At 40.8% G+C, this 26121-nt stretch overlaps 2 protein-coding genes across 4 annotated transcripts in view; both read left to right on the top strand.

Moving 5' to 3' along the window:
* The window catches only part of SLC44A1 (solute carrier family 44 member 1), a 193316-nt gene extending 173743 nt beyond the window's left edge, over window positions 1-19573 (top strand). For both annotated transcript variants that reach the window (XR_003902157.1, XM_029921103.1), the window contains one exon: window positions 18905-19573. Coding sequence is in view for 1 of the 2 variants with exons in the window: in XM_029921103.1 (XP_029776963.1) it covers window positions 18905-18919 (15 nt within the window). In the remaining variant the exon portion in view is untranslated. The remainder of the gene's footprint in view (window positions 1-18904) is intronic.
* Window positions 19574-22633: 3060 nt separating this feature from the next.
* The window catches only part of FSD1L (fibronectin type III and SPRY domain containing 1 like), a 72064-nt gene continuing 68576 nt past the window's right edge, over window positions 22634-26121 (top strand). For both annotated transcript variants that reach the window (XM_029921105.1, XM_029921104.1), the window contains exon 1: window positions 22634-22695. In XM_029921105.1, coding sequence (XP_029776965.1) covers window positions 22642-22695 — 54 coding nt within the window. In that variant the 5' untranslated portion in view covers window positions 22634-22641. The remainder of the gene's footprint in view (window positions 22696-26121) is intronic.

Raw genomic sequence — 26121 nt, 5'->3', positions numbered from 1 at the left:
TACCTTCTGACCCGTTCAGGGGTCCTCGTAGAAGGCGGCATGTTTCCATGACAGCTGGAGACCAGAATCTGGCGCCACGTGCCTTCCACAGGACACTCTGCTGTGCCGTTTGGACCAGCCGGGGCCTGTGCTGTCTGACGCCCATCAGTCATCTGCTCAGAGGCCGCTGTTGTCTGATACTATTCAGGACAAATGCCACGGTCCCCAGAGCCCCTTCCAATCCAGGATCCCTTGGTCTAGATGGAATGCATCCCACTGCCTGCAGCACCCCAGTGCTGTGATAGGAAGAGAGGGGAGACGTCAAATGTCCTGTTTAATCTCTTGTTAAATTCCAAAGAAGAAGGAGGCAGTCACAGAAACTTGATTAAATAAAAGTCATGGTTATCTATAACTTCTGTTATTTATGAAGTATTGGCCTCCTATTGGGAATGGAAAATTTAAACTATCACAACATTCTTAATGCGTCCTGAAGACAGAAACGTGTGCGTGGAGGCATCAGAGTGAAGTTACAAAGACTTTCACTAGGGATCATACATACCTCTTTTATACATCTGTTTCTTTTCTTCCCGAGTAAGGAAGTCTAAGTGTCAGAAAGCTGAGGTGATTATAGTCAATGTAATATTTATTTAAATAGCGTGGTCTAGATAGATCTTCTGTTGGGTTGCTTTGATATCCCACTAAGCAAAGAACTGTAAAAGCCCATTCAAAGACGCAGATGGATAGCACAGTGTTGGTATATAAAGAGCGTTCAGGGGATGCCTGGGTGGCTCGGTCAGCTGAGCATCTGACTCTTGATTTCAGTTCAGGTCTGTGATCCCAGGGTGTTGAGATCAAGCCCCGTGTCTGGCTTTATGCTGAGCACAGAGACTGCTTGGGATTCTCTCTCTCCCTCTCTCTCCCCCACTCTGCCCTTCTCCCCCTCATGCCCAGGTGCTCGCTCTCTCTCTCTCTCTCTCTCTAAAACAAAAACAAGTGTTCAGCAGATGTGGAATGAACTAACAAATACCTAGAGTTCCAGAGGTTTAACCACATCAGATATTTTAAAAAGACAGATGTTAAGCCTTTAAAAAATAATTTTATGTTAACTTATTTTCACTGTAAAACAATACCTGGGAATGGTTCCTCTGGTTTTCAAAAAAATGGCCTGATAAATAAACGCATTAATACTTTATGAATCAGATGTCCTAGTAAGTTACTTTGCTACAGGAACAGCCAGCATTTACTCAACGCTCACTAAGTGAAAGCTACTGCACTCTGGGCTTTATGTGCATTATTTCTTTAAATGCATATAAGAATCATGAGACATTGATTGTTCTCCATTTTATTTTATTTTATTTTATTTATTTAAAAAATTTTTTATGTTTTTTATTTATTTTTGAGAGACAGAGAGAGACAGCGCAAGCAGGGGAGGGTCAGAGAGAGAGGAAGATACAGCATCTGAAGCAGGGTCCAGGCTCTGAGCTGTCAGCACAGAGCCTGATGCGGGGCTCGAACTCATGAACTATGAGATCATGACCTCAGCCAAAGCTGGACGCTTAACCGACTGAGCCATCCAGACGCCCCTGAATTGTTCCCCATTTAAAAAATGAGAACACAATGACTCAGGTCAGAGGGACTCTAGCATGTTCCTTAAGTGTTAGAGCCACAGTCATTAACAGAGCTCTGAGTTATGGAGGTTTATATACTAGCCCATGTTCAGAGAAGAGAGCAACAACACTCATAATCCAGTCTTGTGTTAGGGCCACAATACTGCAGGAACCTTCCTGTAATTCCTTTGGTGCGTGGGTGCGTTCTCCTTATTTTCCAGCTTTGTATAGGGCCTGAGTCTTCCGATAGGTAGCAGCAAAGACAGTGTTGTGCAATGCTGAAATCTTTCACTAGGTGCCAGCTGAGAGAAGAATAGATAGTGTTGTTTGGTTGGACTCTCCAATCTAAGTTACAACAATAAGGATGCCCGCCAGTACCTTTTTTAAACTCAAGGTCAAAGTCAAATCTAGCAACTTAGGCGCTCAACCCAAGTAGTGTGAAATGTACTTCAAATAAAAGGGTGATGGCTGGCCCTAGAGCACAGAGGGTCCCCTGGCCTGACTCAGGGGCTCCTGCTCCATCCTCCAGACCCCTGGTGGAGGCGATCTTGCCACAAGGCCAGGTGAGGTGGTGTGGCCACTGGCTAAGAGTAAAATTTGCATCATATTTTAAAAGCTTGATGTAAAAGAATGCCTCGCAAATTATTGTTCCTTGGGGCAAAACCTGGTCTCCCTGTCCTATTTGTGGTCAGCACAAAGTTACCTTTTTTGCCACCAAATGTTTAGAGTGGCGTTACCCATCTAAAAGAAGGAATTTTAACTTATTTAGATTGCTATCCAAAGCTAAAGAAGAAGTTTGGGGCAGGATATCCAAGAGACTCAATTCAAAACGCTGTAGAGTCCTTCCATAGCTTTGCCTTCTCCCCAGTCGCCTCCCAGCCCCCACCAAGGAACAAAGCTAGATTTACCTCAGGCCCTGTGTGAGACATGGTAGGTATTTGACAAAATTTTCCTTACTAAATGGACAAAGGAGAAGTAGGAGGGAGAGAAGGAAAGAGGGAGGGAGGCTTAGAACTTCAGCATTCAAAATCTGCCCTGGTGTTAACGGTAGGAGGAAACAGCTATTTTAAAAGTTATTTGACAATGTGCACTAAAGGTCTCAAGCACGTTCACGTCCCTTAAGCAGGTAATTCTGTGTTTAGAAATTAAAGATGTTTGAAAAGATTTTGCTACAATCGGAGTATTGTTCCTAATTATAAAATATTGAAACCAACCTACAAGTCCCATACGAGGGAATCAGATCAACGGACTGCATGCAGACCTGTTCTTTCCCTGGTCTTTCTCAGCAAGTAGCACCGCTGTTAAACCAGTTTGTCAGGCTGGAAATCATTCTTACATTTCCCTCCATCTAGTTCAACCTGTCATTCCAAGTCCTATCATTTCCCGAAACATACAGGGAGTCATCCTACAGCCATCTTAGCTTAAGCAGCCAATAGATGGCATCAAGCCTAAAAGCCCATGTATAAAGCAGTTATGAATGCTTTCAAGGGTTTAGTTGTTGGGATACGGGGAAGTATACCGTTCCAATAGCTAGGTAAGTGGGTGTTGATGACTCCATTAATGTCATGTGGGATGAAATGAATTTGAGAGACCTAGAGAAACATGGACAAGGACAAATTAGAAAACAATGATATAGGGTCATTGTAAAACAGACACACAGCACTATACTTTATGGATGATTTATGAGATTTTTCGAAGTTAATTTTGACTAGATGCAATCAGTACCACCATGAGTGCCACTGAGCGTCAGGTCCTCACTCTTGCCCTCCTTTCCAGGACCCATTCATAGGGGAGAAAGTCCACAGAGCTGAAGGGACATGGCCATCCAAAGCCCACTTCCTCCCCCTGTGAGCACACGGAGGAAACTCGGGCCCCCAGAACACCTTCCTGCAAGACCCAAATAGATAGCTCTCTTCTCCAGGTGCCTCCTCCTGAGTGCGGATCCTGGCTGTGGCAGGTGGTGTGGATGGAGCTCAGACCAGTGGGCTCAGGAGTCTACCGGGGAGCATCAGAAGCCCCTTATGGTGAGGGCCGGAGCAGGGATGGGGAAAGAACGGGTGCAGGATCTCCCAGCTGAGCTCTTGCCTCAGACCCCACAAACACCACAGCCGTCCTGGGCAATGTTTACTGCCACCCCCACGGCCATGATATCTCACATCCACCTGTTACCCCCACACCATGTTAAGCCCTGTTCCCTCCTATTTGAATTATTGCTGTACTTCCCTAAATAGTTTTCCTGTCTTACCCTCCTGTCCCCCAATCCACTCTCCCGCACAGGGTAGGCAGAATGTGCTTTCTAAATCATGAATCAGTGCCAGCCACACATGCCGTCTTTCAGTTTCCAACATTTGAGAATGTCTCCACCTCAGGGCCTTCAAGCATGCTGCCTCCTCTGCCTGAAATGCAGCTGCTCATCTTCAACACGCCGTCTGCAGCCTTCAGGTCCAGGCTGACTCCCTCACTGCTCCCTCACTGCCTCAGACAGACCTTCTGCAACACTTGGTGCACCCTCCTATTTCCTTAGTATCCTCTTCTTTTCCTTGATGGCGTTTTCTCACAATTCAGCCATCTACGTTCATTTCTCCTGTTTGTTTAACATCTATTACCTCCATCAAATCCTAATCATCACGTTCAATAATATATATACCAGGGGCGCCTGGGTGGCTCAGTCAGTTAAAGCCTCTGACTTCGGCTCAGGTCATGATCTCATGTTCATGGGTTCAAGCCCCGCGTCAGGCTCTGTGCTGACAACTCAGAGCCTGGAGCCTGCTTCCGGTTCTGTGTCTCCCTCTCTCTCTCTGCCCCTCCCCACTCATGCTCTGTCTCTCTCTGTCTCAACAATAAATAAAACATTAAAATAATAATAATAATAATTATTATATATATACCAGAGCTTAGTACTGTGTACTACGTGTGCTATTTATTAATGTAAGTGAAGTACTATCTAGTCATAAAATAATGCTTAGAAAGTTGCACATGATGTAAATTAAAATGAAAAAAGCAGGTTAGGGGTGCCTGGCTGACTTGATGTGGAAAGCATGTGACGCTTGACCTCCAGGTTGTGAGTTAGAGCCCCACATTGAGTGTAGACATTACTTAAAAATAAAAGCTTTTTTAGGACACCTGGGTGGCTCAGTTGGTTGAGCATCTGATTCTTCATTTGGGCTCAGGTCATGATCTCCAGGTTCGTGAGTTCGAGCCCCACACTGAGCTCAGCACTGACAGCGCAGGGCCTCACTCTCTTCCTCTCTCTCTCTCTTCTCCTTCCCTGTGTGCACTCTCTCTCAAAATAAATAAATAAACTTTAGGAGTGGCTGGGTGGCTCAGCCAATTAAGCAAGTGACTCTTGGTTTTGGCTCAGGTCATGATCTGATAGTTTGTGAGTTTGAGCCCCATGTCGGACTCTGCACTATCAGTGCAGCACCTGCTTGGGATTCTCTCTCTCCTCTTTCTGTCCCTCCCCTGCTTGGCCTTTCTCTCTCTCAAAATAAATATTTAAAAATAAATAAATAAACTTTAAAATAAATAAAATCTTTTTTTTTTATTTGAGAGATAGAAAGAGCACAAGCAGTGGAGAGAGAGAGAGAGAGAGAGAGAGAGAGAGAGAGAGAGAGAGAGAATCTTAAGCAAGGTCCATACTCTGAGCAGAACCCAATGTGGGGCTCAATCCCACAACCTTACTGGAATCATGACCTGAGCCGAAATTGAGTCAGATACTTAACTGACTAGCCACGCAAGCATCCCAAAAGTAAAATCTTTTTTTAAAAGAGCAGGTTGGGGCATCTGGGTGGATTAATCAGTGAAGCATCTGACTCTTGGTATCAGCTCAGGTCATGATCTCGTGGTTTGTGGGTTCAAGCCCTGAATTGGACTCTGCCCTGGCAGTGAGGAGCCTGCTTGGGATTCTCTCTCTCTCTCTCTCTCTCTCTCTCTCTCTCTCTGTCCCTCCCCTGCTAGTGTGCCTTCTCTCTCAAAGTAAAGGAATAAACTAAAAAAAAAAAAAAAAGCAGGTTATAGAATAATATAGCCCTATTTTTGTTTAAAAATTTTGAATATATACTACATATATGTTTACATATATATTACATGTATATAATGTTAAAAAATCTGCAAGGTGTTACAGTGGTTTTCTGAGTCGCAAAATTATAAGTGTAATTTATTTTATTTTTGCTTATCTTTAAAATACTTAATGTGTAATATCTTCATTATAAGAACATATTTTGATTTTTATAACTAAATAAATACATTAATATCCACCTGTACAGAAACTATCCCAGCAAACTGACATTTTACTTGGAAGTCAATTACATGTTCAGCATTATGAGACTGTTGAGCCAAGGTATGGTGCATCGGTTCAGTAAAATGGTAGGCGGCCATTAAAAACTCATTGTAGAAAAACGCCACAGTATGGAAAATGCTAATGATAAGGTATTAGCTTAGAAATTTAAAAAGCAGGGGAGGCCTGGGTGGCTCACTCGGTTAAGTGTCCAACTCACCGGGGTCAGGTCATGATCTCCCGGTTTGTGGGTTTCAGCCCCACGTTGGGCTCTGTGCTGACAGCTCAGAGCCTGGAGCCCGCTTCCGGTTCTGTGTCTCCTCTCTCTCTCTCTCTCTCTCTCTCTCTCTCTCTCTCTCTGCCCCTTCCTCGCTCATACTCGGTCTCTCTCTCAAAAATAAATAAACATAAAAATATTTAAAAAGCGGGATAATATGATAAAAATAATTTTAAAATGATGTTATCACTTTGCAGGGTTGGAATTACGGTGATATTTTTTGTTCAGTAATCTCCCTGTAATATCACTTTCTACATTTCTACATAGAATGAACAATTTGTGTCTGACCTCATCTTGTGACATGTTAAGTTTTTTGGTAGGCGATTGTTGAATTTCCCCTTCCTATGTAAGTAACTTCAAAATAAAATCTCAAATTTCCTGGGATGTGAAATGCATCACTAGTTCCACTAGGTGGCAGTATCATGGTTGAGAGACTTGGCTGAGGTTACTCAGTGCACTGCATCATTCCTAACATTATTTCCTCTTATGCTTGACCTTTGATTTACATTGACATTTACATTCCTGTTAAGTCCTAGAAATGTAATATCTTCTATGGTTTTTATTTTTAAATTAGAAGGTAAAGAATTCTCCTAACTGGGAGAATGTGAAGGTCCCTGCCCACACATTTTTGGTTCTTTGCTACTTCTTTGCTTTCTCAATCTTTTTCATTTGTTAAAATAACAATTAAATAATGTAAACTGATATTTTTTGAAAACTTCTTATAGGTAAAGCATTGTGCTGAGTCTTTATATACATTATCTCATTTACTCTTGCACAGTGAATGGGAGACTAAGGGAAGATTGGGAATTTGCCCCAAGTCACAGTTATTTTTTGCCAGAGCCTGGATTCAAGCCCAGTCTCTGTAAAGAAATTGTTAAATGGATAAATTGAAAAATAAGCAAATAAATAAGTAAATGACTATCCATAAATAAATGAGAGACAGAGAGAGAGAGAGTGTGTGTGTGTATCTATTTACTATCTATCTAATTCAAATCACATTAAAAATAAAAGTTTACAGTAAATAAGATACATATTAGATAGTTTCTATTTTCTGTTTTTCCTTAACATAATATATGCGAATTTCCTCATGTTATTAAAACTTTCTTGCAAATAGGACTAATAGATTGAAAATGTTCTTTCACTTTGGGTACTATACTTTATTCAGTCTTTCTTCTATAATTGAACTTAGCAGTTCCTTCTCAAAATTAGAGGGTCATGAATAATGTTAAAATGATCACCTTTGGGGGCGCCTGGGTGGCTCAGTCGGCTGAGCGTCCAGCTTCGGCTCAGGTCATGATCTCACAGTTCATGGGTTCAAGCCCCGCGTCGGGCTCTGCTGATGGCTAGCTCAGAGCCTGGAGCCTGCTTCGGATTCTGTATCTCCCTCTCTTTCTGACCTTCCCCTGCTTGTGCTGTCTCTATCTGTCTCTCAAAAATAAATAAAAGATATTAAAAAATTTAAAAAATGATCACCTTTGTATAGAAATCTTTTCTTTATCTCTGACCATTATTAAGGATACATATTAAGGATACATTCCTGGAACTTGAATGACTTATTAGATGAAATGAACTTTTAAAAGGCTCTTGTTAAAAGTTATAACCTGATGATCAAAATAACACATTTTTCTTTTATTTTTTTATAATTTTTAAAGTTTTTATTTATTTATTTTGAGAGAGAGAGAGAATGGGAAGGGGAGGGGCAGAGAAAGAGGGAGAGAGAGAGAGAGAGAGAGAGAGAGAGAGAGAGAGAGAGAGAACCCCAAGCTGGCTCCATGATATCAGCACAGAGCCAGATGTGGGGCTCAAACTCATGAACCATGAGATCAAGACATAGTTGAAATCAAGAATTGGATGCTTAATCAATTGAGCCACCCAGGTGCGCCACACATTTTTGTTTTAATATATGTAGCAAATATTTCCAGAAAAGATAAAAACTATGCTGTACGCCCCTCACCAGAATAACTACATTTATGATTTTTTTATTTCTTGCTATGTTTAGATATATGTGTGTCTACAATATTTATCCGCATATGATCTCATTTTCACAGAGTTGGCAATAAAACATATACACATAAAAACTTTTAAATTTAACTCTATATAACATTATATATGTGTGTGTGTATATATACACACATGCAAACACATTTCAGATCATTACATGTTCTTCTGCAACATGACTTATAATAGTGGATTTATATTTCCTTATATTAATGTTATATTATTAAACTTTTAGATCATTTATAATCTTTTTATTGTAGAGATATATTTTTCCTACTGCTGATTAGTTCCTTAAGACAGACTTCTAGAAATAGTATACTGGATCAAAAGACAAAGGTACTTCTTTATGAATGTTGATACAAATTGCCAAATTGCTCTCTAGAAAGTTTCTATCAATTTACTAAAGTAAATATTTGCTGAGGTCTATGAATGTCCCTATTTTCTCACACCTGACAGATAACAGCTCTGATAACTCTAAAGGCAGAAGATGAATTAGACCCTCTTGTTTTTACTTGCATTTCTTTATTAGTGAATTAAATATTCTGCATTAATTTATCAGCCCTTTATATTTCCTCTTCTGTAAAGGCGCTATTCATGTGCTTTGCCCATTTTGCTATTGAGATATCATTGCTTTTCCTACCATTGGATAAAATATTTTATATTAGGGATTGTAGCACTTTTTCAGTCATATATTCATTGCAGATATTTTTCTTTCCAATAATTTGTCTTTTAATTTTGTTAGTGAGTTTTATCTGTGATTCAAATTTTTGTGATAGACAAATTAATTTATTTTGTGTTATTTTCCCAAGTTTTTGTTCAAGTCTTTCCTTAACCCCCAGTAAATCAGTAAAATACTTACATATATGTTCTTCAGGGGTGCCTGGGTGGCTCAGTTGGTTAAGCCTCCAACTTCGGCTCAGGTCAGATCTCATGTTCATGGGTTCGAGCCCCGTGTCGGGCTCTGTGCTGACACCTAGCTCAGAGCCTGGAGCCTGCTTCAGATTCTGTGTCTCCCTCTCTCTGCCCCTCCCCCTCTCATGCTCTGTCTCTCTCTGTATCAAAAATAAAAATTAAAAAAACATATATGTTCTTCAATTTTTTTCATTTTTTTAAATTAAGGTTTAAGGTATAATTTATGTTCTGCTTTTAGTGGTTTTATTTCTTTCATTTTTCATATTTATTAATAGCTGGAAATAATTTTGTGGTATAATATGAAATGAGGCCCATATTGAATATTTAACAAATCTCCAACAGATCATTTATTAAATAATCCACCGCCTCCCCCACTGGTTTATAAAGATGTTGTATCATATGTAGGAGACCCCTTAATATTTCAAGAAGTATAGTAGCGAAGAGTTTGGACTTTGTGACCAACCACATCTGCGTTCAGATTCTGGCTCTGCTATTTTTTTGGTTTGGAGGAAATTACTTAGCCCATCTGATCCTAAGTTTCCCTATCAATGAAAGAGGGATTGTAGAGAGCACCTCTATCAGATGGTGAGTGTTGAGCATTAAGCATGAGGTGTATCACCTCAGAAACATGCCAGAGAGGACATAATAGCTACTACGATTATGACTATTATATTGGTAAAGTTATTCCATATTTTAATACATCTCGATGTTCTTGAAGGGGGTAGATGTAGAAAGCTTTAATCAGTTGCTGGGGATCTGAAAAACAAAACAAAGCTGCACTTGTTTTAACCTAAAATGAGTTACTGGGAATTTGATTAAAAAATAAAACAAAGCTGCATACATATCCCCACAGTGGACATTAGCTAGTCTCACTCAAAACTAAGTGATAAACTTCCACATCCACAGGGCACACAAGTCATATTATGCCTTAGAAGGAAGACTTGAAAGAAAAAAAAAAAAAAAACCGAAGACTACCTCAAAAGACTTGAGGATGCAGTTTTCTGTATTACTTAATTTCTTTGACAAAAATTATGTATATTGAGACAGAACAACAAAGAAGTTCCCATTGGAAAAACTGCATGGCTGAACAAAGTTAGATTAATCATCCCCCAAGATTTAGAGCTCACTGGAAATAGTAAAAACATCAATGCTTAAATCTGTAGATGCAGAGAACCTTGTAGGAACTGTTTGAAGGTATATTTCTTGTTTCATCGATCTCTCTGGTTTCCTGTGTCAGTTATGTTTATTGTAGTTTTAGATTGCACTTTCATATCTGTAATGCCAATTCCCTACCTTAATCTTTATTTGAAATTTATCAGTGCTTGCCCATTATTCTTCCAGATGAAATGTAGGTTCACTTTTAAGCCTTTCCAATTGCCTACCTGCCATCTCCTCTTGAGTTTCTAATCAGCCTGTCAAATGTAACATTCCCAGACCAAATCTCTCAGCAGATGACAACTCTGCCCTTGCATTTGCCGAGAACAAACACTGTAAATCATCCTTGACCATGCGTTTTCTCTCACGCCCTACACCCAGTCAGTCCATTAGTAAATCCTGTCGACTCCCTTTTTCCACGGAGAGCCATAATACAATCATTCTCACCTCCTCCGTTGCCGCCACCCTTTATCTCTTGCCTGGAAAATTGCTACAGGTTCCTCACTCATCTTCCTGCTCCCAGCCTTGCCTCTCTGCATATTATTCTCAACACAGGAGTCTGAGTGATCCTTTTAAAATGTAAGTCAGATCTCACCAGTCCTCTGCTCAAAATTCTCCAAAGGCTCGCCATCACACTCAGAATAAGTTTCAAAGTCCCTACATGATTCACCTCCCCCCGCCTGCACGCACTCACCCACCTGCCGCTGCTCTAAAATCATTTCCTATCACTCTCCTTTCACTCCCTCTGCTCCAGCCATGAGGCCCCCTCTTGCACCTTGCTGTTCTTTGTATAACCAGATACAGCTCAGGCCTTTGTACTTACTTCCACGTGATTCATGCCCTCACTTGCTTCAGGTCTCAGTACAAATGTTACCTTATCAGTAAGGCCTTCCTTGAACGACTTACAGAAAATAGTAACGCCACCACACATTCCCTGTCTGGTTAATATCCTTTAATTTTCTATACGGCACTCATTATCCTTTGATATATAAAATCACTTAAGAATTATTTACTGTCTGTCAAAAAAGTCTCTGCAAGTTTTTTAAAAGTCTCTGCAATTTTAATTAGAAGACTACTAGATTTACAAATTACTTCGGGGGTGCCTGGGTGGCTCAGTCAGCTAAGCGTCTGACTTCAGCTCAGGCCATGATCTCACAGCTTGTGGGTTTGAGCCCCATGTCAAGCTCTGTGCTGACAGCTCAGAGACTGGAGCCTGCTTCGGATTCTGTGTCTCCCTGTCTCTCTGTCCCTCCCTTGCTTATGCTCTGTCTCTCTGTCTCTCAAAAATAAATAAACATTTAAAAAAACTTTATAAATTACTTTGGAAAACATTATTTTTAAGCTATTATTCTTCCCATTCAAAACTGTACCTGAAAAGAGAGGGAGTACATGTAACTCTATTTCCAAGAGCCTCCTAGAGACAAATGGACAAATGAGACCCAAATTCCAGTCCACACAGTATGACTAAAAGAATTTGAAGACTGGTCAGTTCTAGGCAGGCGTATCATATGTCTATCCTAGCACCCTCAAGTTCATCTGATAAATATTTATTGAGCTCCTATTCCATACTAGGCACCATAAACCAGATTTGATTGAAGACTTCTCTTTCTGGCACACTTCTGACATTTTTCAAGGTTCCCCAAAACAGTGAGTTGACTATATTAAATTTCATTTTTTGGGGCACCTGGGTGGCTCAGTCGGTTAAGCCTCCAACTTCGGCTCAGGTCAGATCTCACGTTCATGGGTTCGAGCCCCGCGTCAGGCTCTGTGCTGACAGCTGGCTCAGAGCCTGGAGCCTGCTTTCGGTTCTGTGTCTCCTTCTCTCTCTGCCCCTCCCACTCTCATGCTTTGTCTCTCTCTGTATCACAAATAAATAAAACATTTAAAAAAAAGTAAAAAAATTATCATTTTTCATAGGTTAAAAACAGTTAAATGGTGACTCGGATTTTTGAACGGTTTCTTTAAAGGCCTTCCGTTTGTCAATAATTATCTTGTAAGTCAACTATCTGTTCAGACTACTCCTTGTTAGAAGTAATAAAACCCTATCACTGGGTGTAATAGAAGGCTTGGCTATCTGTTCACTTTGTGGAAGGCAGTTGCGGGGAGGCACCTGCAGGGTTGAAGGAAACTTATCCAAGATGATATCATGTTATTAATAAGCAAGGGAGAAGGAGTGAGGGCAGAGGCAATGATTCTGTGGGCCTGGAAGTTTTGTCCTCTCTTTAGGGGCCAAAGCTTTGTTGTAATGTGGTGTAGTGTCCTAGAGTGTCATGGTGTACAGCTTGTGTCTGATAATATTCAGTCATGATGACAGTTGGAAAAAGAGTCATAACCCTGAACTTTGGAGCAAAGATGACTGTCTACTAAGCACATGTTTTATTACAGTGTATTGCAGTGAACCCAGAAAGAGGGGCCTGAGTTTTTTGAATAAAATTTTTCTTTTATAAATTGCTTAAAATTGAGCCCTATATTTTCCATAATGAAAAGTAAGAACTTATGTTCATCAAAATACACTAGTAAAAAAGGGGGCGCCTGGGTGGCTCAGTCAGTTAAGCATCTGACTCTTGATTTCAGCTCAGGTGATGATCTCACAGTTCATGAGTTTGAGCCTCACACTGGGCTCTATGATGACAGTGCACAACCTGCTTGGGATTCTCTCTCTGCGCCTCCTCCGCTTGTGTATGAGCTCTCACTCTCTCTTATAATAAATAAATAAACAGAAAAAGAGAGAGAAGAGACAAGCCACAGACTGGAAAAAATGACATTTTCAAAACACATTTGATAAGCATTCCTATCCAAAATTTATAAGGAATTTCTACAAATGAATAAGAAAAAGACAAGCCAAATGGATAAAAGGTTTGAACGGACACTTCCCAAAAGAGGACAGTTAATGCCCAGTGAGCACATAAATGGTGCTTAACATCTTCAGTTATCTGGGCATGAAAATTAAAACCACAATGTGAAACTACACCCCGCCCACCAGAATGGCTACAATTTAAAGTGTTGGCTAGATGGTAGAGCCGTTGGAGCTCTCCTTCACTGTGAATGGGAAAATAAATTGGTGCAAGCACGTTGGAAACTTATTGGCTATATTATTAAAGCTAAACATAACGTCCTAAGATCCAGCAAGTTCACACCTGTGTATGTACCTGATGGAAATGCATGCATATGATATGTTTAAATCTTCATGGGTAGATGATTCGTAAGAGTCGAAACTGGAAAAAAACTCTTTGTCAACTATACTTCAATTTAAAAAATAATAAAAGCTAGAAATAATTCAAGTGTCTATAGTAGTCAAGTGGATTAATAAATTGTGATATATTTAAACAACAGCATTTTACACAGAAATGAAAAAAGTGAGTGGCAGCTAACTTGAAACAACATGAACCAGTCACACAGATACAATGTGGAGCGAAAAGCTATACACAAAAGAGTACATATAATGTGATTTCATTTAAACGAACCTTAAGAACAGGCAAGAGTCATCTATGACAAAATAGAACTGAACAATGGTTACTTTGGGAAGTGCTTTGACCAAGAGGGTACATGAAGGAGTCTTCTTGGGTGCTGGAAATATTCTATATGTCAGTCTGAATCATGTTACATGGATACAGACACATAGGAAAATGCCGTTATGCTTAAGATTTTTATATTAAAAATATTTGTGTACTTTATTATATTAAGTTATAAATACGATTTTTAAAAGTATATTGAAAGGGGCACCTGGGTAGTTAAGCACATGAGTCTTGATTCCGGCTCAGGTCATGATCCCAGGGTTGCAGGTTTGAGCTCTGTTTTGGGCTCCGCACTGAATCTGAATACTTAAAGAGAGGACCTGAGGCCTTCTTCCCACTCATAGCTCCCAGAATTCAAGCAAATGCGCCTTCACCAACAAAGCAGGAAATTGGAAAATTATTCTCTGGGGAGTCTGACTAGGCCAAGAAAAAATACCTAAAGAAGCCACCATGACTTCTCCAACTAAAAGACTCCACCAGCAGCGCCTGGGCGGCTCAGTCAGGTAAGCATCTGACTTCTGATTTCGGCTCAGGTCATAATCTCATGGTTTGTGAGATCAAGCCCTGCGTTGGGCTCCTTACTGACAGCATGAAGCCTGCTGGGACTTCTCTCTCTCCTTCTCTCTCTTGTCCTCCCCTGGTCATGTGCCTGTGCTCTCTTTCTCTTTCTCTTTCAAAATGAATAAATAAGCTTAAATAAAATAAGATAAAATAAAAGGCTCAGCCAAATCACCATTAGTGAAGCCAGTGACAAAATCTTCCCACAAATGAAAACCTTCAACTAGTTTTTCACGCCCCATTCTTAAATAAGAATTACCAGACCCTTGAGGGAAGTCTCTATGGTAAGAAAGAGACCAAGACCAAGACAAAACAAAAGAATGATTTGGAGGAAACAGACTTAGGATAAAAGAAAACATCTTAAAAAGTGCTAAATTCAGATGGAAATGGAGAAGATTATACAGCGAAAATAGCTTGTTATTTAAAAGATTCAGGGGGAAAACAGCTCCAAAAGTTAACAATAGAACAAAAATGTAAAATTCATTAGAAAAGGTAGAAGATGAATTTGAGAACCTCCTTCAGAAAGTAGGACAAAAACAAGGTGGAAAAGATAACATTCGACATTCATTCCAGGGGATTCTACATCCAAATTATAGGCACTCTAGAGAGACTGCAGGGGCAGTGGCGGGGAGAGAAAGGGAGGGGAGAGGGGAGAGATGTTATACATAGAAAAGTGATCAAGAATCAGAATGGCAATGGCTTTCTCAACACAGCACTGGGAACTACAGAAAAAAGGAGTGACCTTTTCACAATTCTGAAGGAAAGTCGTTTCCATTGTAGAGTTCTCTACCTATACAAACTGTGAAATAAATGTGAGGGTAGAATAAAGACATTTCAGATATGCAAGGGATTCACATGGAGTCATACCAATTATACCAGATCATAATCAGACAGTTAACCACTCTAAACGTTTTCTACATAAAAAGAAATAATAATCATGACCAACTCTTTCGATTTCAAGGAGACGGGATGGGAAAAAAACAAAATCAGAAGAAAGCAGGGTGATAAAAATGAAAATGAGAGTAAAACTTGAAACCATTTAAAATTCCCTTTTTTTTCCTGACAAATATGTACCTAGTGCCTACTTTTTGCCAGCACTGTTTTAAATGCTGAAGATACAGTGGTGTAAACAGACAAAAGTCTTTGCCCTCATGAAGCACATTAGGAAATTATTTATACATCTACTTAATGAAATGTTACCCTTAAAAAGATACATGAATATCAGAGACATAGGAAATGTTTATAATATAATGTGAGACAAAAAGAACACAGAGTTGGCCAAAAACGAAAGGGAAGTCATGAACCTGAAATAGTTAGGCCACAGTGGGGAAATTATGAATAAATTTCTCTTTTTCAAAAATTCATTTTATTTTTATATTGGGTTTTCAAACAGATTAGAAAATATCAAAAATTAAAAAAAAAATAACTGGTAAAAATCCTTTGTCGGATGTTTAAATTCTGTGCCAAGCATTTCAGTTGGAAAGAGCTGCTATTAAATATGTTTGTTATCTGAAATCTTTGCTAGTAGGATACTATTTGCTAGCAGGATACTAAAGGGTACTGTAAATAAGTTCAGGTACCATCTAAGAAACTCTTCTACAAAGGGGTATTATTTCTCTTCCCTAAGAAAGAGAAATTACCCACTCCTGGTGGGGAAAATATGAGTTAGAAGTCAAGAGTCAGATGCTTTAGCAACTGAGCCATCCAGGCACCCCAACCTGAAACTATTCTAAAATCAAAAAGTACATTTAAGTTGAAAAAATGGGAAGAAAGATCTCAATCTCAGACAAATTACAACTGGCCAAAGCCAAGCGCTCGGACCACAAGACCGTAACAAAACATGAACCACCATTGAATGTCAGTCTAATCATAGGCTCTGTGACTTTCAATGACAGGAAGAAAAATCATGAAAGTTGAAACTCCAAATGAAAATATGTGAAATCATAAAACATGAAACTGATGAGACAGCAAAGTTTAGAAAAAATGTTGTGGAAACTAGGAAAGTATTGTAATGTCTTGAGTGAGGGACTTGATGTAGTGAGAACAATGACTTTAAGGATTTATTCTGTCAGCAGTTTGCAAAATGGGTTGAAAATGGGGAGGAATCTGTGGCCAGGGATCAGCAAAAAGGCAGTAACTGGCATGTGAAACAAACGTCTCAAGACTAAAGCTCTAAAATGAAAACTCAAGGCAAGGAGGGCAAGAGTTTCAAGCAATGGTATTCTTTTTTTTTTTCCAGTTTATTTTACTTTATTTTTTAAATATAATTTATTGTCAAGTTAGTTAACATACAGTGTATATAGTGTGATCTTGGTTTTGGGGGTAGACTCCCGTGGTTCATTGCTTACATGCAACACCCAGTGCTCATCCCAACAAGTGCCCTCCTCAATGCCCATCACCCATTTCCCCTTTCCCCTGTCCCCCACAGCAACCCTGTTTGTTCTCTGTATTTAAGAGTCTCTTATGGTTTGCCTCACTCTCTGTTAGAAACTATTTTTTTCCATTTCCCTTCCCCCATGGTCTTCTGTTAAGTTTCTCAAGTTCCACTTATGAGAAAAAACATGATATCTGTCTTTCTCTGATAGACTTATTTAACTTAGCATAGTACCCTCCAGTTCCATCCATGTTGTTGCAAATGGCAGGATTTTGTTCTTTCTCATTGCCAAGTAGTATTCCATTGTATATATAAACCACATCTTCTTTATACATTCATCAGTTCATGGACATTTGGGCTCTTTCCATAATTTGGCTATTGCCGATAGCACTGTTATCAACATTGGGGTACATGTGCCCCTCTGATTCAGTACTCCTGTATCCTATGGATAAATTCCTAGTAGTGCTCTTGCTGGGTTGTAAGGTAGTTCTATTTTTAAGTTTTGAGGAACCTCCACAATGTTTTCTAGAGCGTCTGCACCAGTTTGCATTCCCACCAACAGTGCAAGAGGTCTCCTCTTTCTCCACATCCTCACCAACATCTATTGTTTCCTGAGTTGTTAATTTTAGCCACTCTGACTCGTGTGAGGTGGAATCTCAGTGTGGTTTGGATTTTTATTCCCCTGATGATGAGTGATGTTGGGCATCTTTTCATGTGTCTGTTGGCCATCAACAGTATTCTTAGTGCCATATACAACTTGGTTTTGGCACCTGGGAACAAGCAGAGCTTACTGGGGAGATGTGTATCAGGGTGATCCTAGCCTGTCTCTCTGAGAACATTTGTATCCTAGGACTACTTTATGTCCCCTTATTCAAGTCCAAGATCTCCTGGCATCTTGTCAGGACTGTATCTTATTACCTCTGCTTGTCCTTGTGGCAGACCTGTGCTTGTTTGATAGTAGATCTGGAGTTAATGTTTCTTTTCTATTTTTAGCCCACCCTAATGGGTTTTAAAAAAGCATTTTATTTGGAAAATATTTCAAACTTATAGAAAAGCTGCAAGGATAAGAATAGTACATAGAACACTATAGACTCTTGTTACACCTACTCTTCTTTCTCATTGCCAAGTAGTATTCCATTGTATATATAAACCACATTGTTTATTGTTCTACATCTCTCTATATATACATGTATAATATATACATAAAATATGTGTATATCCAATATTTTTGAACCATGTGAGAATAACTTGCATACATCATGGTCCTTTGTTCCTAATGGCTTAATTGTGTATTTCCTAAGAATAAGGATATCCTTTTATAAAACTACAGTATAGGGGCGCCTGGGTGACTCAGTCGGTTAAGCCTCCGACTTCGGCTCAGGTCAGATCTCACGTTTGTGGGTTCAAGCCCCTCATCAGGCTCTGTGCTGACAGCTAGCTCATAGCCTGGAGCCTGCTTCCGGTTCTGTGTCTCCTTCTCTCTCTGCCCCTCCCCCTCTCATGCTCTGTCTCTGTCTTTATCCAAAATAAATAAAACATTAAAAAAAACCACTACAGTATAGTTGCTAAGTTCCATACATTTACTCAGTCATTGTTTCTTGAATTGAACTGAATTATGGGAACACCCATTATCCTGGTTTAACCTGTACTACTGCTGAGTCATGGGCATGAAAAATCTAAAGCCTCAATTGAATTACAGGTTTGGGTCTTTGAGAATATTACAGATTCAGCTTTTTCAGATTACTTTTGCATTTGATTCATTATGTTGTTGTTGTTGTTGTTTTCTGATTCTGTGGTTCAGCTATTCTGAAAACCTCTTTCTCAGAGAATAATGCTGATACCAACACTGGCGGACACTAACTGGACATTCATTATTAGTTTAGGCACTGTTCTGAGCACTCCGTACTGATTAATGAATCCTCACAACAGTGGTAAAGGAACACACCAGGATTATCTTCATTTTGTGCATGAGGAAGTGTAGGCATGGAAATCAAATAGCGTAACCATAAATATATAGCCTGATAAAGGTATAAAATCAAGATTTGAACCCAGGCTCTCAGATGCCTTTCTTATTTGTTAATCTAAGTGCTTGTGTATGTGTGTGTGCACACGCGTGTGTATTTAGCCTTCTTATATTTCACAGTGTCTTCTCTACAGATGATCCCATGCTATTTCTTGTTATTGATTGATTCTCACTGTGTCGTGTTCCCCTAGGAGAGAAGCATTCATTTTCTTGATGTGTTTATTTTTCAGCTGAAGCGAAGGTGACTGGTCCCATGAGCCCGGAAGAATGAGCTCTGAAGAGACTGTTTACATGAGGATCTCCCACTCACCAGCTGTTGAGAGTCTGTGGATGAAGGGCAGGATCTTATTACCTCAATGGAAGTGTGCTACCATGTTCCCGAACCAGCAGCAAAGTGGATTTGGTACAGTGGGGCTGCCTAATAAATGATTCATCAGAAGTACTTGATACAAATCTATCTTGTAGCAGTGTCTTCAAATTTAGTGTTGCCTTCTTATCTGACCTCATGTATGTTTGTGTGATCTCTGCTGCTTCTCTCTCCAGGGCCACCCTTGGCCTGAAGGCCCAACCCACAGTGGAATTCTCTTCATTCAGGCTATTTATAGAGGCAGTGTGGGTTCCTAACTATTTATTGAGTGCCTGTTCCATGTCAATCATTATTAGGCTGGATGCTTTAAAACATTTAATCTTCACAAAAATCCTATAAGGTTGCACCCACTATCTCCATTTTGCCCACGAGGAAAACGAGGCTCAGAGAGGTTGTGCACTACGTGTAAGGTCACACGGCTGGCAGAGCCAGGGCACGAATCTAGATCTAGATGCAAAGGCTCTTCACTTTAACACGTTGCTTTGCCTATCACTACTGCAGGGATAATTAGCCCATCCTATCATCACTGGTATTCCTCTCATAAATGGGGGGGGGGGGCGCCTGGGTGGTTCAGTTGGCTAAGCATCCATCTCTCGATTACAGCTCAGGTCATGTCGTAGTTTGTGACTTCCGAGCTCTGCCCTGATAGCTCGGAGCCTGCTTGGGATTCTCTCCTTCTCTCTCTCTCTCTGCCCCTACACCACTTGCCCTCTCTCTCTCTTTCTCTCTTCCTCAAAATAAATAAACTTAAAAAAATTGCCGTGAGGATGGTGGCGCATGTGTATGGTTAGTGTCTGGGGGGAGGGGCGCCAGGGAGAATTTAAAGGCACTGAAGAATCACAGAATTCTCAAAGGACATGGTGTTCTTTTACATTAAAGGTTGATAAACTATGGCCTGTGTGTCAGATCCAGCTCCCAACCTCTTTTTGTAAATAAAGTTTTATGGAACACAGCCGTCTCCAATCCTGTACAGATCGTCTATCTCTGCTCTCCCCACAATGTCACAGTTGCATAGTTGCGGCAGAGATTGTATGGCCTGAAAGGCCTAAAATATAGATCCTGGTTTTAGGCGTTTTAAGAAGAAAGCCAACGGTTTTCATTAAGACCGATTTGTTATTTTTTCCATTGGGCCGAAAAATTACTTAAAGGTTTATAATTCTGAGATAATCGCTATATTCTAATGGCGGTGGTGGTGGTAGAGTGAGGGGTGGGAGTGGGGGTGAGGAGGGGCATTTGTGGGATCTGACCTGCGAAGGTGAAGGGACAGGGGGTAGAAGGCAGAGGTCTGGCCTGTGGGTCCCTAGTCAATTCCTCACCCCAGACTCATCTCACTCATGTCCTTCCTATTCCTCCTGCCAAGTCAAGTTTCCTAAAATAACCCTTTGCTCATAAACTTGTAAGTGGCTTCCCACTTACAACATGCTCAAATCCCAACACCCCAGCCTGGAATTTAGAGACCATAACAATCTGACCCCTACTAATCTCTGTCCACCCTCGTCTTTTTTTTTTTTTTTTTTAATCATGAAGAAGTCATGCAAAATTTGAGTTTATATTTCAAAGCCAATTTATTTGTCTTTGGCTCACTTTTTTTTTTTAGCTTTTTAATGTTAATTCCAGTATAATTAACATACAGTATTACATTAGTTTTAGGTATACAATATAGTGATTCAACAATTCTATACTTCACTCAGAGCTCATCATGATAAGTGTAATCTTTAATCCCTATCACCTAGTTCAACCATCCCCCACCCTGTCTTTACTTTTATGTAAGCAGAAAAGTAAACATGTAAAAGTAGTTGATAACAGGAAAACAGGCTGAGCTTTCCTATATGAGGCCACTGCACCTGAGCTAAAACTTATAAAGAAAAATTTGTAAAGGTGTTATATACCTTTCTACAGTAAACATTAACCATTTATATTTTGAAAAAAAATGCTCTAGCTAAAATTTTTGTTTTGTTTTTAAATTGTAATATAAGCTTTTCCCCAGGAGTGCCTGGGTGGCTCAGTCAGTTGAGTGTCCAACTCTTGATTTTGGCTCAGGTCTTTATCTTGTGGTTTGTGAGTTTGAGCCTGATGTCTTGCTCCACACTGACAGTGTGGGCCCTGCCTGGGATCCTCTCTCTATGCCCCCCTCCTCTGCCCCCCCACCAAAGATAGATAAACAAGCTTTAAAAATAAAAAAACCTTCTCTCATATTGCTGTGTATTTTTCAGAAAGATAATTTTTCATGCTGTAGAATATTCCATCTCTTTTTCAAAATGTTTTCTTAATGTTTATTTTTGAGAGACAGAGAGAGACAGAGTGCCAGTCACGGAGGGGGCAGAGAGGAGACACAGAATCCGAAGCAGGCTCCAGGCTCTGAGCTTTTAGCACAGAGCCCCACGTGGGCTTTGAACTCACAAACCATGAGATCAGGACCTGAGCCGAATTTGGATGCTTGACTGGGCCACCCAGGTGCCTCCAAGTAGAATATTCCAATATTTTCCTAATACTTGGCTAGTATTAAGGCATTGAGGGTTCCTATTTCCATTAATTTCATTTCCTATCTCCTGGAGTTGTTCTCATCATTTCCCACCTTTGCTCAGGCTGTTTCTTTGACTTGGAAAGGGTCCTATCTTCCTCTAATGTCTGCTTGTCTTAAGGTCCCCATTCCAGCCTCACTTGTGTCACCTTCCCTCTTCAAACTCTGATTGCTAGGGAAAAGTTACGATTGTCCTTCAGAAGGAGAGATGGATTTCAAAAGACTTATTTCCATAGGAAGAGTTGATGTAGTGCCATCTGAACTGGACAACAATAGCACTGCAGAATCAAAGCGTTCACAGACACCATTATTTCCTGGTGCTGTGCTCAGGAGAATGGTTTATTCTGGAAAATAATAAATTGATAGCTACCATATATTATGTACTTTCCAGTAACTGGGCATTATTCTAAGTAAGCACTTTACATACGTCGTCATTTATCTTCATGACACCCCTTTCAAGTGAGTATTGTTAATACTCTCATTTTACAAATAAGAACATTGAGGCACAGAGAGGTTACCAAATCACCCAAGGCGACACAACTGGTAAGTGGTAGACTTGGCCTTTGAATTCAGACAGTGTGGTATCAGCGTCTGGCTGCTTGGCTGATGAAATAGAAGTGTGGTCAATTCACTGTGGCCCTTTATCTCCCTAGTCTCATTCACTCAGTCTCAAACTGGCCCACATCGTTCTCAGATTATATGCAGAGAAAGTATACTGCTGAGCAATGTTCTCACTAGGCACAGGGACCCGGTTACTCTGTGTTGGAGAGACCTGAGGGGTGGGGTGGGGGTGGGCTGCATCCTTTTACAATGAAGAGATCAACAGACAGATAAGTTTGCTTTGTCCTCGATCATTCTCTAGACTAGATGAGTCCAGAGCATTTTGAGAGCCAAGGCAGGAGGTAATGGAGACACCTGTTTCTTCCAGCCCTCGCTCATTTCAGCGTCTCCAGGGCCTCGCATAAAGCAAGCCATCATGCATAGAGAAGGTATTGTGACATAGCAACATCATAATGGTTACTCCCATCAAATGGCTCCTCCCACCTGCCCTATCCCAGGAAGTAGAGGGGCCTCTTGCAATGGAGCATATGAGAGTGGGGGTGGGGAGAAGAGCTTTAGAGTACATTCCAGAGGTGAGTACAATTGCAAAGCTGAGTCAGAAAGGGAATGAATAGTTACTGGCCTTGAATTTGCAGAATGATAGAACCTCAGGGTTCAGACAGGTGTTAAGAGTTATCTCTGCCATCTACCCATTTCACTGCCTGATCCCCCTAGGCAAGCTCTGCCAAGCAAATGCCTAGCCCCTGCTTGGATAGCTCCACTGATGGGGACCTTACCACCAAAGTCCATTCCAGCTCTGTATGGCTATTAGAAAGTTAGACTTTTTGTTGATTGGAAATCTATCTTCCTGTAGCTTACACTAATTGGGTCTAATTCTGTCTGTGGGATGCTAGAGAACAAATCAGCACCCTCATCCCCACAACAGTCCTAGAGAGTTTTGAAGTAAATGATCATGTCCTCTCTGACACGAGAAATGTTCTTTTTCAGGCTAAATCCCCACAGGTACTTTGATTGTGTCTCTTTCACATAGTTTTCAGGCCCTTTCTCCTGTTTGTGTACACCGATTGCTTCCCACTTTGCTGAGAGCTCTTCAAATACAGAGCTAGACCACCCCACACAGCGCCAGCTCACATCAGAACAGAATCATCCTTTCGCACCTCTGAGAATGTAAACATATACAGTGAGTTCCTAGGATCAGAAATTAGTACTCTGAGTTCAAGGGGGTCCAGGACTTTTGGCTGAGTTTGTTTTTAGTCAGAAGGAGACAGGGGAAAGAAAAGAATTAGGTTTCTAATATTTTTTGAATACTTACTAGATGACAGATGCTGCTAAACATAGAACATAAATTACCTCATTTAATCAACTAAAATACCCTTGTAAGTGGTACTATTATGATGCCTCTTTCACAACTGAAGAAACTAAGGCTTAGAGGAACTCTGAGTTTTCCTGGGCTTGGTGGAGGCTAAGATGCAGGCCAGATATGAACAGGGAGAGATGGTTAGAGATTTGGGGCTTCAACAAAGAGCCACACATGGACTGTGATTAGGCTTCAGAAAAGCTAAGGATAGCAATGAAAATGGGAGTTAGGGGTGAAAATAGGGCTTCTAAGGCCCTAAAGACAGAGAGGGAAAAAGCCATCCAAGGGTGGCACAGAAGGATATGATGTACAGGGGAGTAATAATAGTAATAGCCATGCATTTGTTAAATGCATACTAGACTTGGCACCCTGCATGGGTAATCTCCTTTCATCCCCACAACAACTGTAACTGGGAATTACTACTATTATCATCATTATGTTACAGATGAGGAAATTGAGGTTTATCATAGTTAAAAGACTCACTGAAGGCTACACAGCTGGTAGGTGGCAGTGTCAGGCTTTAAATTCAGACTTGCTGAATCCAGGCCCCCCCCCCCATACTGACTCCCAAAGGGGAGCCCTGCTGGCACCACTTAAGGGAAGGAACTTTCTCTCCCAAGAGAGAGGGGAATCCCAGTACTCAGGCTGCAGGGGTAATGCCTGGCAAGAGGGGATAGAGAACCTGTTCCAGAAGAGAAATTTTGCCAGACACTTCACATCAGTAGTGCCAATCCTGAAGTTATTCTAATTTGATGTTTCTTCAGAAAGGCATTTCTGGAGGCCCAGGAACCTCAGTAAATACCTATGACTAGATATGCTACCTCAGAATTGAAACCTAAGGGTTAAATCGTCATCTGTTTTTATGCCTCTGAGTTTTTCCCGTGTGTGTGTGTGTGTGTGTGTGTGTGTGTGTGTGAACAATTTGCTCTCTCTTAGTTCAGTGGTTCTCAAGCTTTAGTGTGCATCAATCACCTGGAGGACTTGTCACAACACAGATTTCCGCACCCTCATGCCAGAGTTTCTGGTTACGTTAGTCTGGGGATGAAGGCCGAGAATTTGCCATTCTGACAAGTTACCAGGTGGTGTTATGCAGCTGGTCTGGGGATTACATTTGAGAACAGCGGCTTTACTTTATTAGTAAAGCTACTTTTGAAAATACCCTAACTGACTTGGCTGTGAAAAGGCAAGTACAGAAAAGGCAGAGGACTTGCCCCTAGTCCAGAAGCAGTGGGAGTGGGTTGGGGTGCAGACTTAGTGCCCGGCCAGATGGGTACTGCTGCCAGAGAGCCTGTATGGGCTGGGGAAGATAGAAATCACAGCCAGAAGGGACAGGAACGTGAGCAGGCAGAAGGCCCAGGTGAGCTGGGCACGGAAGTCAGAAGGCCTAAAGAAACAGAGATCTGGCAAGGGCAGAAGTCAAATTGGGCAGAACTCTTGTCAAAAGCTGCAGGCTGCTGGCTGGGCCGCAGGGAAAGAACTAGAGGAGTGAGGAGGCAAGGAGCCAGGAGTGAGCTCTGGGGATATGACCTGTGACAGAATTCTGGCGATCATATTTCAGCTGCAACTTGCTGTCTCCAAAGCCTCTTTCTGTCTCCTCTTGTGCTTATACCCATCAGTCATAAAGTGCCCAGGAGTTGCTCTCTGAAGTTAAATCCTTGCAGCAAGAGAACTGAGGACAGTGCTAAATGTTGGTTTTTTTTTCCCCCTTAGTGATGCATCCCACAGCGGAAGGCAGGGTCACGGCCAGAGAGCTCACAGTTGGGCAGTTTGACCTCTAAAGCTCTCTGATCCCTAGGCTGCATTTCTCCCTTATGGGAAACTGACTCAGCTGCAGTGAGTCCGCAGTGCGGAGAAGAGCCTTCATGCACTAGAGGCTGGGTGCTTGGCTGCTCTCACTGCCCCTCATGGAATTGGGGCGGCTTGCATGGGAGGCACCTTTCCTTGATGCCAAGAGAGGGAGCATCTCTCTGCAAGTTTGCACACCATTACTCCTTTCAGCTGCAGCAGCAAAACTGTGCATATAGGCCCTCCCTGAACCCTGGCCTTCAGGAACTACCCACCTAGTTTGAGCCAAGTCCCTGTTTACCCTTTGTGCTCTTCATCCCATTTCTTTTACATGTCTATCCAGTTAAAAAAAAAAAAAAGGATTAAGGATTTACTGAGTGAAGACTAGATGGCAGGACCCGTGCTGGGGATACAGATATGAGTAAAAGAAATTTCGACCTTCATGGAAGTCATAGTACAGAGTATAATTGCATAGAGGCAATTAGAGCCTTGTAGGATAAATGCTGTTTCTTAAATAGAGCTCACGCCCTCTCAGAGCCTTTGTATTTGCTGTTCCTTCTATCTAGAATGCTTTTCCCCAGATCTTTGTATGACTCATTCTCTCACTTCATACAGATCACTTCTGAGAGAGGCCTTCCCTGAACTTCTTATGGTAAATGAAGTCCTCATAATTCTCTGAGTGCATTTACCTCATATAATTTTTATATAGATATCTTCATTCATATATATTAACATTCATATGTTAATAAACATATATTTATAGTGCTTCTATAGTATGCATATAAAAATATATATTTACATTATATATGTGTGTGTATATATATATATATATATATATATATTTTTTTTTTTTTTT

This window comes from Suricata suricatta, chromosome 13 (genome assembly GCF_006229205.1).
Source record: "Suricata suricatta isolate VVHF042 chromosome 13, meerkat_22Aug2017_6uvM2_HiC, whole genome shotgun sequence".
In the NCBI taxonomy this organism is placed as follows: Eukaryota; Metazoa; Chordata; class Mammalia; order Carnivora; family Herpestidae; genus Suricata; species Suricata suricatta.
Note: the sequence above shows the minus strand (reverse complement) of the source record. Positions and strands in the feature narration are given on the sequence as shown.